Here is a 17,995-nt window from a genome sequence, read left to right on the forward strand (position 1 = left end):
AAAATCTCCCACTGAGGGGGAGATCTCCCTCTTTGAGGGTTTCAGAGGTTGGCAGGTATGATACTTCGTCCATATATATATTGTATTCTGTTATATCATATCGTATTAGTATTACTATTTTTGTTTACTCTTATTTGCTTGATCATGCTTATTTTTCTTGCTTGCTTTATTATGTGCCACTATAGATAATATATGTAAATGCCTGTCAATCCATGATGAATAAAAAAATATATATAAAAGAAAGAAAGAAAGAAAAATCGATTGTAAATTTTTGTAAATACTTTATCGTGTACTCAATGATCTTTTCGAAATGGCTAGGTAGTGATAAAATTCCGAAACCAGTTGTCCGTTTACAGTCCTACGATTATCTTTAGAATTGGACTTCCTGTCGTTTCGTTGTTTACAAACGCTTTTTATTCTTCTTATTTATTTTCTGTTTATAATCTGTAAGTACAATTCTGGCAAGCTTTGTTTGTAAAAATACACATTTGCTGCTGAAAACTGAACATATGACCAATATTATTTTTTTGCATTGCTTTTTAAACATAAATTTAAATCACGGAACGTTGTTTTTGTCAGTTTGTCACGTCACAAATTTTCATTTGTACATGCACACCATATTTAAGGTGTGACTGCCAACGCCTACCACGTATGCATGATCATGATTACCCAATACTACATTCACAATAATTTTGCTGTTTTTCTTAAAAGTGCGACAGGATTATCATGATTATTGAGAATTGAACCATTCTTCCTAAATTGTAAATAAAAAAAATTAAAAAGATTTTTTTTGTGCTGCTTCTCCCCTCCATTTTACATTTGTTAAGTGGAATCCATGAAATACCATCAAAACCAAGATAAGCCTTTGTAATAGATCGAAAAAACCTAATATATATGGTCAAAGCAAGGTGACATTTATGATCGATGGAGACTATAATTTGTTGAAGTCTATCATTTTTATACGACCGCAAAAAATTTTTGTGGTCGTATATTGGTATGACGTTGGCGTCGTCGTCGTCCGGCATCGTTGTCGTCCGAAGACACATTGGTTTAACTCTAACTTTAGTTTAAGTGAATGGATCTTTTTGAAATTTTACCATACGGTTAAATACCACAAAAAGAAGGTTGGGATTGATTTTGGGGGTTATGGTACCAACAGTTAAGGAAAAAGGGGCCAAAAATAAGCATTTTCTAGTTTCCAGACAATAACTGTGGAATGGTGTATGGATCTCTCTGAAATTATACTACAAGTTTCCATACCACAAAGGGATGGTTAGGATTTGCTTTGGGGGGTTATGGCTCAAACCGTTTAGGAATTAGGGGCAAAAAAGGGGGAAAACAAGGTTGTCCTGGTTAATGGACAAATACTTTAGTACAAAACATAATTTAAAGCAGTGTAAGGGAGAAAAATCAAATACCTCATTGAAATTATCTCCCTTACACAGCTTTTAAATTATGTATAAAGTAATGGTTAATGAACAATAAAGATAATTTAAAACAGTGTAAGGGAGGTAACCCAAATACAACGTTTTGGTTACTTCCCTTACACTGCTTTTAAATTATGTTTAAAGAAATGCATATTTATAAAGAAAGACCAGTAAAAATATCTGCAAATGTTGCATCTTTTTTTTTTTACAAAAAAATCCATATGAAAGATTTGACACTATATTTTTAATTCTATTATAAAATAGATTAAGTTAGCACTATGGTAAATTTAAATGGGTAATTATGGTTGCAAACTCCATTGGAAATTTGAATTGAGATTATGACCATATCTTGAGGGAAAGAATTTTTTTGGGGAAAAAAGGGGGGGGGGGGGTAAAAAGAAATTGTGGGGGGTCAGTTTTTTCTCATTTCAGATTTCAGAAATTAAAAAGAATTATTCTTCAAATATTATTTTTTTTCAAATTTCAAATATTGAAAAATTTCAAGAAGAGTAATCTTTAATTGCACAGTATGGCGCATTAGATTTGTAAAATCTTTGATCACATTTATTAATTTGTTATGCCGAATCTAACAGTGTATTTAGATTTTTAATTTTGGGTCCAGTTTTCAAATTGGTCTACATTAAGGTCCAAAGGGTCCAAAATGAAACTTTGTTTGATTTTAACAAAAATTGAATATATGAGGTTCTTTGATATGCTATATCTAAACATGTATTTAGATTTTTGATTTTTGGCCCAGTTTTCAAGTTGGTCCAAATTGGGGTCCAAAATTAAACTTTGTTTGATTTCAACAAAAATTGAATATATGGGGTTCTTTGATATGCTGAATCTAACCATGTATTTAGATTTTTTATTTGTGGACTCCACTATCAAATTGGTTCATATTGAGGTCAAAAGGGCCCAAAATTAAACTTAGTTTGATTTCATCAAAAATTGAATTATTGGGGTTCTTTGATATGCCAAATCTAACAGTGTTTTTAGATTTTTAATTTGGGTCCTGTTTTTTAAATTGGTCTACATTAAGGTCCAAAGGGTCCAAAATTAAACTAAGTTTGATTTTAACAAAAATTGAATTCTTGGGGTTCTTTGATATGCTGAATCTAAACATGTGTTTAGATTTTTGATTATGGGCCCAGTTTTCAAGTTGGTCCAAGTTGGGGTCCAAAATTAAACTTTTTTTTATTTCAACAAAAATTGAATATATGGGGTTCTTTGATATGCTGAATCTAACCATGTATTTAGATTTTTTATTTGTGGACTCCACTATCAAATTGGTTCATATTGAGGTCAAAAGGGCCCAAAATTAAACTTAGTTTTGATTTCATCAAAAATTGAATTATTGGGGTTCTTTGATATGCCAAATCTAACAGTGTTTTTAGATTTTTAATTTGGGTCCTGTTTTTTAAATTGGTCTACATTAAGGTCCAAAGGGTCCAAAATTAAACTAAGTTTGATTTTAACAAAAATTGAATTCTTGGGGTTCTTTGATATGCTGAATCTAAACATGTGTTTAGATTTTTGATTATGGGCCCAGTTTTCAAGTTGGTCCAAGTTGGGGTCCAAAATTAAACTTTTTTTTATTTCAACAAAAATTGAATATATGGGGTTCTTTGATATGCTGAATCTAACCATGTATTTAGATTTTTTATTTGTGGGCCCCGCTATCAAATTGGTTCATATTGAGGTCAAAATGGTCCAAAATTAAACTTTGTTTGATTTAATCAAAAATTGAATTATTAGGGTTCTTTGATATTCCAAATCTAACCGTGTATTTAGATTTTTAATTTTGGGTCCTGTTTTTTAATTTGGTCTACATTAAGGTCCAAAGGGTCCAAAATTAAACTTAGTTTGATTATAACAAAAATTGAATTCTTGGGGTTCTTTGATATGCTGAATCTAAACATGTGTTTAGATTTTTGATTATGGGCCCAGTTTTCAAGTTTGTCCAAGTTGGGGTCCAAGATTAAACTTTGTTTGATTTTAACAAAAATTGAATATATAGGGTTCTTTGATATGCTGAATCTAACCATGTATTTTGATTTTCGACATTGGACCATAATAGGTAAATTAAAAAAATTCAAGTTCTTAGACCACATTCTTTCTGTGTCAGAAACCTATGCTGTGTCAAATATTTAATAACAATCCAAATTCAGAGCTGTATCAAGCTTGAATGTTGTGTCCATACTTGCCCCAACTGTTCAGGGTTCGACCTCTGCGGTCGTATCAAGCTGCGCCCAGCGAAGCATTTTATTACTCATTTCAATCGTATTTTTACTTCAAAATATTGCAACAATTTTTGTTGCATATACATGTACGCAACTTCCATGTGTTTCCATATGGAAGCCGTAATATTGCAAAAGATAAATACATTTGTAACTCTAGTAATTTAATCATGTTAGTAGGTCATTTTGACTGTCAATTTTATTTTTCCTACATATTTATACTTATATTCATTTTGTTCATCATTTGTACATGTAATAAAAATGTCTGTTTTTAAATTTTTTCTAATGATCAGATGCTGTCCTAAGGAAGAAATTTTTGGTGATTGTTATAATGTACATGTTGTTTTCATGTTTTATCTCATTTTAATTCCCCCCCCCCCCCCCCCCCCCCCCCAAAAAAAAAAAAAATAGAATAATAGATATTTTCAGCTCAGTTACATTTGTACATGTAATTGTAGATTCAGATTCAGATTCAATATTTTATTATAGTCTCACCACATATACAATTACATATATTTACACAATAAAATATTCATACAGGTACATGTACATAAAACAGATAACAAGAAACATTACATTAACATTGTACATGTATGTGCCAATCTTAAAAGATTTGTGAGAGACTGTACAAGCAATATTTAAATACAGTTTGATAATGTACATATTATATATAATATATATTTGTTTAAGAATATCACAAAAATACATTTCCAAAAAAATATCTTTTGTTGACATGTCATCATAATCCAATTCTGGGTAGTAGGTATACATGTACATGTAATCAAAGACATATATTATTCATTAGTTATAACTCCCTGAAAAGTAGAAAGATAATTATAAACTGAAACTGTAAATTTAAAAATTAAGCCAACAAAAAAATGTGTTCATTTAGGATTTTCTTACATAACTTAAGTGTCTAAATTTTGACCCCTTTTGCTGGGATTTGATTTTCATATGTACATGTATGTTGTTGTATGAATATATGCAAAATATTTATGAAAAACCCTACTTTAATATGCAATACAAATTTGAGATATATATGAGTGATTTGTCTTGTCTTTATTGTTGTGCTTTTTATAGTTATTCAAATCTGAGAAATCTCATTCTGCACATGGCTTTACCAGTTTTTCGCCCACTTAAAGTCTTTCCACAGATAAAAAAAAAAATAACAAACAACAAAAGTAAAGGATATTGATTTGTAGTTTCAAAACAAAACTATATTTGATCATATTTTTTCAGACACCATAAACAAAGGAACAGATAATGATGCCACTTACAGAGTATTTATTGTATTCACTGGGTATGATGGCCACATCATTGACTGCTGCTTCAGTTCTTATTTACATGAAAAGACCTGAAATGTTTGTACAGGGATATATGAAGTAGGTTTTCATTTATTAAGAAATCGCTATAAATGCATGATATATACAACTGGAAAACTCTTAGGATTAGTGGATTTTACTGAAAATAGAATAAAAAATTTACATCATATTTTTGTACAACACTTTGGGTTTCTTGTTTAATTGAATACTTGCAGGGAATTTTATTTTCATTACCAAACTACTTATAATTTATTTAATTTTATTTAAAACAAATGTTTGAGTATCACTTATAGCAATGTATTTTGTGAGGATCTCCTGTTATAAACTGTGTCTGTCAATTGAAATACATTAGTTATTTTTTTTATCTTTTTTTCCTAAATGACAATTCCATTTAACCCTAAGAAAATATTCATTTCGCATCATATGACACTGTCGTACTGCAGAATAAAATACCTAAAAATGTCTTATGATATTTTGCTCACCTCAAATGTTGGAAGCTGGGGGTTCATTTCAACCAGACACAAAATTTCTCTTTGCTGCATGCCAAGTAGAATACTTAAGGAGCGAAAGCAAAGAATTGTTATAATATACATGTACATTTTGTACTCACAGTCATGACAGTGAGAGCCATGTGCCTGGTTGGTGAAATGTCTACCCCGTGGGACTGATATCTTGTGAACTAACACATTTAAAATCAAACAAAGACATTTGGTCTTATACTCATATCTCATTAATATTTTAATTTCCTGAACATGGATGTAATATTTCCTGCTGAAGCTTACATGTAATAAGCAGCCATCAATCAGTTATTAAAATCAACATTGAACAAGAATTAAGCATCCTTGTTCGTGCAGATTTTGTACTTGTACAATGTACATTGTAAAGAATACTTGGAACCATTGTGTTTACAGTACAGTATTTAACCTTTATCTACAACAGGTTGGCAGTTTTAGTCAGTGGAATGAGAATTAAGAAGGTCAACATTAGAGATATGACAATAGCATATGGTGAAAGGGGAGAGAAGAAGAAAGGGCAGTCAAGCATTTTACTGCTACACGGATTCTCCGCGGATAAATTTATGTGGTCTCCTGTTGTAGGGGTAAATGTCTAATTATCTTGATAATCATCCAGAATATACATGAAATATTTGCCACTGGATGTTAAGGGAACATCAATCAATCAATCTTTTTGTTGATAACTTAACAGTTCTGATATGATGAAAGTCACTAGTGAAGTCCAGCGGCAAATATTCTTGTATATTTTGGACTATTTTTCATATGCAAAATATTTCTTTTTTCTATCCATTTCAGGCCTAGTAGAATTAAGGAATTATGTACTATTATCAAGTCTTTTCTTTGTGTGACCATTTTGATAAATTTTGTTTACTTTTTTTGTTTTAAGAGGTACTTCTAATTATATGAAAATTAAGTCATTTATTATTTTTATGATGGAAATATAATATTTTGATTATTGTACAAAGCAATTGAAAAATCAACAATTGTTGTAAATAAACCTAAGAGAAGAGAGGGTTATAAGACCCCTTTGATGCCCTAAACTATGGTCAAAGTTAATTTTGTTCTACCAGAACAGATAACTTTGCACCTATTTTATGATTTAGAAAAAGAAATAAAAACATCATTTATCTTGCAATGTCATTTAAACATCTGTTTTGAAAAGAAATGATAAGAAATTTTTTAATTTTGAGCATGTCTAAATATTTTTTGTTTTTTTGTATTTTTTTTGTATTTTTTTTTGGTGGGGGGGAGGGGGGTAAGAGGGTACATGTAGTTAAGGTTGTGTAACTACCCCTAACATCATTTGCAGGAATGATTCTATTGAAATTAAACAAAACACTATACTCACTCTGACAGTATTTATACCTATATTTGCAGAAGTTACCAAATGACTTACATGTAGTAGCTATGGATCTACCTGGACATGGAGACAGTGATGTTCCTCCTGACGATGAAAATCTGTCATTTTATTCACAGATAGAAAGAATAAAACAGGTTTGTGTCAAAAGTTGAAAATTTTATGAATATTAGTTACTTCTTAATATTTCATGAAATTTAATTAAATTTTCTCTTGTACATCCATTGAAGTTGTGTTAATTCTTTCCATACTAATCGAGATAAAGGAATGCATACCATAATTGATCACATGATGGTTGCTATAACATCAGGGTTTTCAGGGCAATATTTAAAAGCATAATTCTGTTAACTTTGGATTTCCTAGGCAAACTACACAACAATGAAATAAGAATAAGAAGATATGGTATGTTTGCTGATGAGACAACTCTCCACAAGAGACCAAATGAAGTAGAAGTTAACAATTATTGGTCATCATACACATTAAAGTACATGTATATTGTGGGGGAACTTCACAAATGTATGTCATGTAGAATGAAATTCATGTGATTATTATTCTCAAGCAAGATAATTTTTATTTTTATACGACCGCAATTAAAAATTTTTTGGTCGTATATTGGTATGACGTTGGCGTCGTCGTCCGAAGACACATTGGTTTTCGCACTCTAACTTTAGTTTAAGTGAATGGATCTCCATGAAATTTTACCATAAGGTTCAATACCACAAAAGGAAGGTTGGGATAGATTTTGGGGGTTATGATACCAACAGTTAAGGAATAAGGGGCCAAAAATAAGCATTTTTATAACTTCCAGACATAACTTGTGTGTTAGTGTATGGATCTCTCTGACATTGTACCACAAGGTTCCATATCACAAAGGGAATGCTGGAATTTATTTTAGGGGCAATTGCCGCAAAATTTTAGGAATTAGGGGCCAAAAAAGGGGCAAAAAACAAGCATTTTTCTAGTTTCATGATAATAACTTGTGTGTAAGTATATGGATTTTTCTGAAATTGAACTACAAGGTTCCATATCACAAAGGGAAAGCTGGAATTGAGTTTGGGGGTAATTGCTCAAAACATTTAGGAATAAGGGACCAAAAAGGGGCCTTAAAACAAGCATTTTTCTAGTTTCCAGACAATAACTTGTGTTCAAGTGTATGGATCTCTCTGAAATTGTACTGCAAGGTACCATACCATAAAGGGAAGGCTGGGATTGAGTTTGGGGGTAATTGCCTCAAAATTTTAGGAATTAGGGGCCAAAAAGGGGCACAAAACAAGCGTTTTTCTAGTTTCAGGACAATAACTTGTGTGTACGTGTATGGATCTTTATGAAATTGTACTACAAGGTTCCATATCACAAAGGGAGAGCTGGAATTGAGTTTAGGGGTAATTGCCCAAAACGTTTAGGAATAAGGGGCCAAAAAGGGGCCAAAAATAGCATTTTTCTAGTTTCCAGACAATAACTTGTGTTCAAGTGTATGGATCTCTCTGAAATTGTACTGCAAGGTACCATACCTGAAAGGGAAGGCTGGGATTGAGTTTGGGGGTAATTGCCTCAATATTTTAGGAATTAGGGGCCAAAAAGGGGCAAAAAACAAGCATTTTTCTAGTTTCAGGACAATAACTTGTGTGTTAGTGTATGGATCTTTATGAAATTGTACTACAAGGTTCCATATCACAAAAGGGAAGCTGGGTTTGAGTTTGGGGGTAATTGCCCTAAACGTTTAGGAATAAGGGGCCAAAAAGGGGCCTAAAAACAAGCATTTTTCTAGTTTCCAGACAATAACTTGTGTTCAAGTGTATGGATCTCTCTGAAATTGAAATGCAAGGTACCATACCACAAAGGGAAGGTTGGGATTGAGTTTGGGGGTAATTGCCTCAAAACTTTAGGAATTAGGGGCCAAAAAGGGGCAAAAAACAAGCATTTTTCTAGTTTCAGGACAATAACTAGTGTGTAAGTGTATGGATCTTTATGAAATTGTACTACAAGGTTCCATATCACAAAAGGGAAGCTGGGTTTGAGTTTGGGGGTAATTGCCCTAAATGTTTAGAAATTTGGGGCCAAAAAGGGGCCTAAAAACAAGCATTTTTCTAGTTTCCAGACATAATAACTTGTGTTCAAGTGTATGGATCTCTCTGAAATTGTACTGCAAGGTACCAATCCACAAGGGGAAGGCTGGGATTGAGTTTGGGGGTGATGAATCATAAGGGGGTTCAAAAAATTTAGTAGAGGGTTTTTTTTTCTTTAAAATTTTCCATTTTAAATTGGTTATTTCTGATTTATATATAAGAGCAAATAATAATGATATGGTTTGAATAGGTAAATTAAAAAAATTTAAGTTCTTAGACCACATTCATTCTGTGTCAGAAACCTATGCTGTGTCAAATATTTAATCACAATCCAAATTCAGTGCTGTATCAAGCTTGAATGTTGTGTCCATACTTGCCCCAACTGTTCAGGGTTCGACCTCTGCGGTCATATCAAGCTGCGCCCCAGCGGAGCATTTTATTGTTGAATCTATAACATTGTTTTAAGAAAAAAATCTTTAAAAAAAACATTGGCCAATCAGCTAAAGGATTAAATGCAAACAATATAAATGCATTATAATTTTAGTTTCTGTTGATTACTGTTTTAACTTACACGTTGTTATCATGCATATACCTTGTCATATGGCAGATGACCTTTTCTTTTCTGTTTATAATGATTCTTTTTCTATGCTTCAGTTATAAGCATACTTTTAACTACATGTATTGCCCTTTGACTTAACCTGATAATTTTCAGTTTACATCCTCTTGATATTATGTACTTATATTTTGGATTTGCACAAGGTAAAGCTGTTCTCAGACTTGTTTATGACATCTATAAACTATATCTGTTGGATGTATACTGATTGGTACCTATGTCTGGGAGAACATGATTTATTTATTAGTTTTTATTGGCTTTGAAATATCTTTCGGTAACTGTTAGTACTCATAGATCTTTGTGTCCTCTTTCTTAATGATATTTGTTTTTGGTGCTCAGCTCAGGCACAGTCACATTCTATATGCGCTTGTCCCAAGTCTGGGGCTTGTAGTTCAGTGGTTGTCCTTGGTTGCTGTATGTCATATTTGTTATTTGTTTGTTGGAGCCATTGGTTTTTGCATCTGTATTGTTTCACATTTTGTCAAATTTGGGTCTTTTGAAGCTGACTGTGCTAGCTGTGAAGGTTTTGCTTGTTGTTGAAGTCTATTATAGGGTGACCTAGAATTCTTTTAATTTGCTGCAGTTGGATAGTTGTCTCAGTGGCAATTATACCACATCTCCTTATTTTATATATATAGATATAAGAAGATGTGGTATGACTGTACATATATGCATAATTTATGCTCAACTTCAGCGGTCATTTTACATGTACAAATGTATGCGTGACTTTTGGCTCATCAGTCATACATACATGTTCATCCGAGTCGATACGACATGTATATTCTGTTTTTTTAATACATGCACTATTTATGATCAACTTTACTTATTATCAAACATGCACAAATCGTCCTCAACTTTACTTTTTTTCATATATGCATAAATCTTAGTCAGCAGTTTATTATAAGCTTTTATGTATATTATTTTATATAACTACAGTGTTCCAGCTAGGCCGTTTTCAGAAGGCGCGGCGCCCGCCCTTTTTCAGTTGCACCCTGTGCCCTTTTTAACGATTTCGAAGCGCCCTGTGCCTTTTTCGTTGCACCCTGCCCTTTTGGAGATCGATGATGTTTGATTTTGCCCGTTTTGTTATGATCCGCCATTACAGATTAATGCGTCCTTGTCAACATTGAAAAGTTAAAAATAGATTTACCTGTGTGTCAATAACAGCTGATCAGTGTATACATAATATGTATGTACTACTAGGATCCATTAATTACCGGTGATTTTAACTCATTAAATAAAAACTATATAACATTCTGAGTTTGTTTTTCTTGTCTTATTTACAATCACAATGTCTAAGTGTGAACGACGATTGAAAGAGGAAATTAAAAAAAATAAAGTGACGAACAGAAGTTTAGCCGACATTTTTAGCACTACGTGAGTTTGTTATATTTTATATTTTTAATTTTGACAGTTACTATTTCCATTTGATTGAAAGTGAATCCAATAGATGATGACATTCTACTGAATGAATGGACATCATTTTGTGAACTTATAGGGGACAAGAGCAGTCATGATAGAACAATCATGGCTTGCCTTAAGTTTTTATCAAACAGTAATTTAGGGTTAATTACACTTTACCCTAACATGATTCACCTACTCAGCACAGCTGCTGTGTTGCCTTTGAGCACAGCAGAGGTAGAGAGAGTATTCTCACAAGTTAAACTCGTTAAGTGTGACCACAGAAATAGGATGAAGCAGGATACATTACAAAACATTTTACATGTTAAACTTAATTGTGACAAGCAATGTTTTAATAAATTGTGTGACAAGGTGCTTGACAATTTCTTCAGTACTAAAGATAGAAAGATAAAGTTCTATCTAGGCTAATGTCATTTTGATTGTGATTGTATATATATATGTTACCTATGATCAAAGGAATAAAACAATGTTTGATTTACATCTTTATTAAAACATGCCTTTTTCAAATTATCTTTCACACGTTAAATGTGCCCTTTTGAGGATTGGCACCCTGCCCTTTTGAAATCCTAGCTGGAACACTGAACTAGCAATATATATGTGTCTGCATTTATCCACAAAATTTTTTTAGATGTACAAATATATTTCTTTTTGATATACTAAATTGTTAGTTTAAATATGAATAAGAATAGTAGTATTTTCAAACAAACTGTCTTTATAATAGTTTGTAGTGGCCATTGGTCTTGACAGTGATCCAATCCATATAGTTGGACTGTCCATGGGTGGTGCATTAGCTGGTGTATTTTCTGCTGAGTATCCTCAAATGGTGGACAGAGTAACCATGATGTGTCCTGCAAGTAAGTTATAGCATACTACACAGGGGCAAATCCAGGATTCTTGAAAGGGGATGTAATTCCATAAAACGGATTAAAACCGCAGAGCAAAGGAAGGCTAAAAATATTTTTGACAATTTGATGCTAATAAAATATTTAATAATTTTTTTGGTGATTAAAAGGGGGGGGGGGGGTTGCATTGTCTCTGGGAAATGTGAACTGACTTCTGTATATATATTTCCAATTACATTTAGTGTTTTTATATGTTTGGCATCTTATGATAGCTCAGTATCACTTGCATGTACAATTTGATTAATTTTCATAGAGGGAGATGACGTTGTATAAAGTTATATAGAATCTTACCGAAAAGGAATGGGCATTATTGTACTTTTATATTATTTATTTCTCTGAAGAAGGGACAATAGTTTTATATAATATTGCAAATATATAATTTTAACAGCAGTAATTTTATATATTTGAAAGTGAGGACACCCATTGAAACAGATGTAGCAGTAAAAATCCGAGAGATTGTGCAATCCATTCTTGACACTGGAAAAGATGATGCTTTACATGCCTGCCCGTTAATACCTAAAACTCCAGATGAAATGCAGTTATTATTAGATTTTGCACAATTCCATAAACCTATATTCATGACAAAACAGGTGAAAAGATTATCTTAATCCTATAATTTAATTTTTGTGTAATGCATAATAAAAGGTTTTGCAGAACAGATCAATACAATTTTGAAGAGACATAGATTTAATTTTTCATGTTTTTTTTTTGGGGGGGGGGGATTGTAAATCAAGATGCTAATACATAAAACAGTGATTATTAAATCACACAACATTAAAATTGTATCTTACAACTATTTTGTCACCTTACACCAAGCAATTGTCATTTCAAATACATTTGTACTCATAAGAATAGAAAGCAAAATTAAACTTGGTTCATAAATTGCAGATTATACAAGGGGCAGTAGATATGAGAAGACCATACAACAAATATTATTACAGATGTAAGTTTATTTAACATACACTTTAAATTAGATGAATTTATTTATACAAGTGATGTTATTGCAGAATTTGTAAAATCTACAAAAAATATTTTGACTTTTGTTTACTGACTTCATGGAACTCATCATAGTTACCAGGATTGAAATTTTGTACACCAGATGCAAGTTTCGTCTTCAAAAGACTCATCAGAGATGCTCGATGTTGAAGTTTCAATAAATAATATATTGAGACAAATTATTTAATATCAATATTTTGAAGTGTCAAAAATAGAATCTAAGTAATTTCGGAGATCAATTTATGGTGTTTATCATGTTCATAAAAGTTAATGTAAAATCAACATAATTTATTTTTTAAGGTAAAGGGAATAAAATGAAAAAACAAATGAAAGTCATGCTTGGAAAAATATTTATCATACGACTTTAGCTTTTGTATAATTGTATAGAATTTAGAATCTTTGATGCCACTTTTTTTTTAAAGTATAAACTTCCTCAATTTTTTTTCTTGTCATTTCAGTATTTAAAGCCTTAGCAATGTTAGAAAACAGCCAGTTATTAGAAAAGATTGCTGACAACATTACAGTTCCAACACATCTTGTCTGGGGAGAAGATGATCAGGTATTAATTAGTTCAAACTTTCAAAATAAGATGTATTTTGAGATGCATGTAAATTCATAAAATTCTCATGGTCTTGACAAGTTGTAAAAGAATTCAAGAGACCAGAACTCCAAGATAAGACAGGCAATGCCTAATTTCCTGATGGACAAAAATTATTATAAAAATACATCCTCCTGATTAAATTCTTGACATCGAACAGGTGCTTAAATCCTGTGGCTACTGTATGTTCTGAAATTGTTGAGAGGTTTTTATTATTGAGTATAATGTAACTAGGTGAGTCTCCAAATAAGAAGAATTTACATTCTGATATCTGATACATATAACTGTTTGAAGATTTTCCTGAAATTGCATTAATTAATCTTGCATTTTTGTTCAATCTTCAAAAATCACAATAAAAAATGCACACAATAATTTCTGAATTTACAGCATGTTAAAGTAGTTTTCACTATCAACTAGGTGGTGCTTCTGGATTTGGCATAACTGACATCAACAATTTTGAAAGTTTTTTATTAAGTCTGTTTAAGGTGACCAACTAACTATAAATTGATAATATTTTGTATGCTGTTGTATTATCATTGGTGCATCTCATTTCAATATAGTTTATGTTACTCCAACACATCAGGCATTGTTTATTGATTTTGAAACTTGTTAAAATGTAAAAGTTTTGGATTAGGTCATTTAAAAGTAGAACCATTTATTGTAAGTTAATGTTATTTTATATGCAGTTATATCAGCATTAATTAGCACAACTCATTTCTATGGAGATTATTTGGCCCTGTCCCCTCAGTCATGACCTATTGAATTTGAATCTTTTGCTTAGTTCTGTGTCAATGTGTTGCCATTTAGATTTCAACATGTGCTTTATACTATTGAAATTACACACAGGCAAGACAAATGTCTGTGTCAACAGTTAATTTTATGTTGCCTTATTGATATATACCTTTCTTTTTTTTCCCTCTTTCTTTATTCAGTCCTTACAAAATTTTATGCTGATTGTTTTGTAACTTTCTCTTGTTTTAGGTAATACATGTATCAGGAGCAGAGGTATTAAAAGGAAAACTTCCAAATCTACAACAGGTTGACATTATACCAAGATGTGGTCATGCTATAAACCTTGACAGACCTGGTGCTAAAACTAAAAGTCTTCTGAAGTTCAGGAAGAAACAGATAAGAGTCCAGTTATGATGAAGAGAAAGTTTTTTATATAACCAATTCTGTGATAGAAAAATGTTCAAAGTATTTTATATTTTTATAGACTGGTCATTTTGAATTAAGCTTTATAGGTGTTCAAGTGTTTGTATTTCTAAATGTGTTCAGATAACAAATACAACCTTAGGTGTTTGAACATATTTTCATGTTTCTCCTTTCCATAGGTTGTATAACTCATGGCATGGCTCCAAGTAACAAAAAAAAAATGTCAAAATACAAATGGAGGCTTCAACTATCATTAGGTCTTGACATATGGTAAAGAATTAACTTGAAAATTAGATAAATGTTATTTTTATTTTCTTCTGAGGAGAATTTTTTTAATATAATTATTCTTTTTTACTCATTTGAATAAAACCAGACAATTTTAAAACCTTTCATACATTTGAAATTTTTAATTTGATTGCATTGTCAGAACCAAGATTTTATATCCTGAAACAAGAGTTCATCTTAACCTGGTTTATTGTTTCAATATGGTTCAGATTATACAGTATTCCTTGTAAAGATGAAAAAGATAATTAACCATTTTCCTGATTTCAGAATCTAAAGGATTATGGATCATTTCATTGTCTGTACCCAAAATGAAAATTACGTCACATCATTGGTTGAATTCCCATTGTTCAGGATGTTGTAACTTGTAAGCCAATTGCAACTTTCTGGTGTACTCCTTACAAAATATTACCCAGAATTCATTAGATTCTGAATCTTCAAATTGTAAATAGGGTTCAGTAAGAATTCCCATCTATGCTTTAATCAAAGTTTTGTAATTTTTTTATTTTTGACTATGCATTCATTCATGAATGCATGAGAACCAAGAACCATTTTATTCTTCCAAAAAATCCAAATGATATTTTTAACAGTAAGTAGACAAAGCATAAGTTTATATTCAAATTAAAAATACATATGTGCCAGCAGTTTTTATTAATAATACCACAAAATTGTAATCTACAGGATTTCAGTATAAATATATTCTAGTCAGTTATGATACTGTATTTATTTTTTTATGAATATTTGTGTAATGTGCAACACTAAAGTTAAAGTGGATTTTTTTAGCTTTCACCTGTTTTTTTACAGTCCACTATGTATATGAGTGTAAATATCACAAGCGTCATGTTACATGGGGAAGATGATATTAACAAATTAATGACTTTTTGTAGTACAAAGCATATTATGATATCATCATTTTCAATTGGTCATGGTCTATTGATTATTTTAAAATAAAATAAATCACCATGCAGAACAGAAATCATATAAAAATCAACAAAAGAAGCAAATTTCTATTTAATCAAATTCATCTTCTTTAATAAGTTGAAGCCAATCAAAATGAGCAAATATATTTTATAGGTTTTAAAAATGTAAGTTATTGTGAATTTTAATACTTAATTTTTGTAACTTTTAATTTGGTATTTTTATATTTTTATTGGAAAAATGGTTTTTGAAAAAGATGATTATAGTCATTAGAAGGCAGTATATGAATGAATGGATTCTTACACAACATTTCAAATAACAGACACTTCTGTACTTGAATATAGGGTTTCAATCAGTAATTGTTGATCCAAAATGGCATTTAAACAACTTGGTACCCAATAACAGCACTCTGGTAGTTGTGTTCATAGAAGCAGTTTTAAAATTTCTCAATCAGTTAATTATGTTCTGTTCAGTATTGTTAAAGCAATCAACAATCATTATGTAAACTTGATTGTCTCCTGTTAATTCTCAGTTACCCAGTTCAAAAAAAAAGACTGAATGATAGGAATTTAATTTACAGCTGTTTGCCTATATAAAGTAAATTTTCTGACAGAGGTCAATGCGAAACATATTGTCCTATTTATCTCTGACATGTGAGTACAGATATTTGAAAGGAACAATCATTTTCACATCTCTTTTTTTATCAATAGTCCCAGGGTTATGTGTTTTATCATGTAATTCTTTTACTTTCATGAAAATCATAGTGCATATAGTATTCAGCATGGTAGAAGTATGGAAGTCATGATGATATTGTTGTTCCTGAACTAATCATGAATTTCTAATTTAAATTTAGATTTAAAGTTGTTGGAGGCAACACTTAAGTTTTATTTTATCATTCTTTATTTGTAGATATATAAAAACGGTTTTAGTGGCCATTTTATCATTCAATTGAACTTCTCATTTTGCATATTAAGGAAATCAACATAATTATGTTGTCCGAGGCTTTTCTGAATCATCTGTTTGATACGTTCCAAAAATCCATGACGACAATTGAAACATTAACATAACCATTTTGAATTTAAAGAAAAAGAAGATGAAAATTGAAAGTTTGAAGTAAGGGATAGTTCATTTAATGTTTTACCCAACCATGACGGACAGTTTCCGTGTTAACCACTAATAGTAAAAAGGAAACTCATAAATGTAATGCAAAAGAAGGAAATGATATATGAAATCATATTGAAGGATTAATCTGATTTCGATGGAAGCTAGATATGAAAAAAAATTCAGATTGACATCCTGGATGTGTTATTTCCCAGATGGAAGTCTTTAAAATAGCTTTAGTTTAATTGTTATTCATAAATTTAATGTGTTGTATTTTTAAAGATTGTAAGATTGTCAGAGAGAGGTTTCATTGAACATGTTTTTGCCAAGATGTTTGTTTTTATCCAAAGTCCAATGGAATATCAAAAGATATATGTAATATTTTTTATAGCACAATTCTAATATGAAGTTCTTCTTTCGCTTTGGAAACAAAGCCATGTTCTAATTCCAATAAAACATGGGCTGCACATGATTGACGTCACAATTGAAATTACAATGTCAGCTGTGTTTTGAACAACGCCAGGAATCAAAATGGACATTTGTATTGGTGTAGCTCGCTAGGAAATTAAAAATCATTCTAAAAGTAAGTTTACATGTATCTGTTCATTTGTTTATCGTGAAATTGTTGATTTTCTATAACGTTTTGGCTTCATCAAATCAAAATGGATGCCTTTGAACGTGTATTATAGGTAGGCTTCGAAGTACAAAAGTTCTAAATTTTCCTATAAGAATCGAAATAATTCTATCATGCCATGTTCTATGCTCATTTTAACATGGGTAGGCATTATATTTGTCAACATTTTACACCTGGCTTATGCTCGGTACATGTATAAAATATTGACAAATATAATTTTTTCCCTCTTTTGTTAATCTTCCCTAACACCTTCATCCAAGGGCAGTATGTTTAAGGAGTTATTGCCCTTTTTTAACTCACCTGACCTGAAAGGTCAAGTGAGCTTTTCTCATCACTTTGCGTCCGTCGTCCGTCGTCCGTAAACTTTTACAAAAATCTTCTCCTCTGAAACTACTGGGCCAAATTTAACCAAACTTGGCCACAATCATCATTGGGGTATCTAGTTTT

At 31.2% G+C, this 17,995-nt stretch overlaps 1 protein-coding gene across 1 annotated transcript; it reads left to right on the top strand.

Moving 5' to 3' along the window:
* Positions 1-387: 387 nt before the first annotated feature.
* On the top strand, positions 388-17,835 carry LOC127721063 (monoacylglycerol lipase ABHD6-like). The gene is made up of 9 exons (XM_052227750.1): positions 388-446; positions 4,907-5,049; positions 5,929-6,088; positions 6,882-6,998; positions 11,684-11,816; positions 12,276-12,454; positions 12,753-12,807; positions 13,319-13,419; positions 14,440-17,835. The coding sequence occupies exons 2-9, from the start codon at positions 4,931-4,933 to the stop codon at positions 14,602-14,604; spliced, it is 1,029 nt and encodes a 342-aa protein (XP_052083710.1). The 5' UTR covers positions 388-446; positions 4,907-4,930; the 3' UTR covers positions 14,605-17,835.
* The last annotated feature ends 160 nt before the right edge of the window (positions 17,836-17,995 follow it).

The sequence above is a fragment of the Mytilus californianus genome, unplaced genomic scaffold, assembly GCF_021869535.1.
Source record: "Mytilus californianus isolate M0D057914Y unplaced genomic scaffold, xbMytCali1.0.p SCAF_1, whole genome shotgun sequence".
NCBI classification, from domain to species: Eukaryota; Metazoa; Mollusca; class Bivalvia; order Mytilida; family Mytilidae; genus Mytilus; species Mytilus californianus.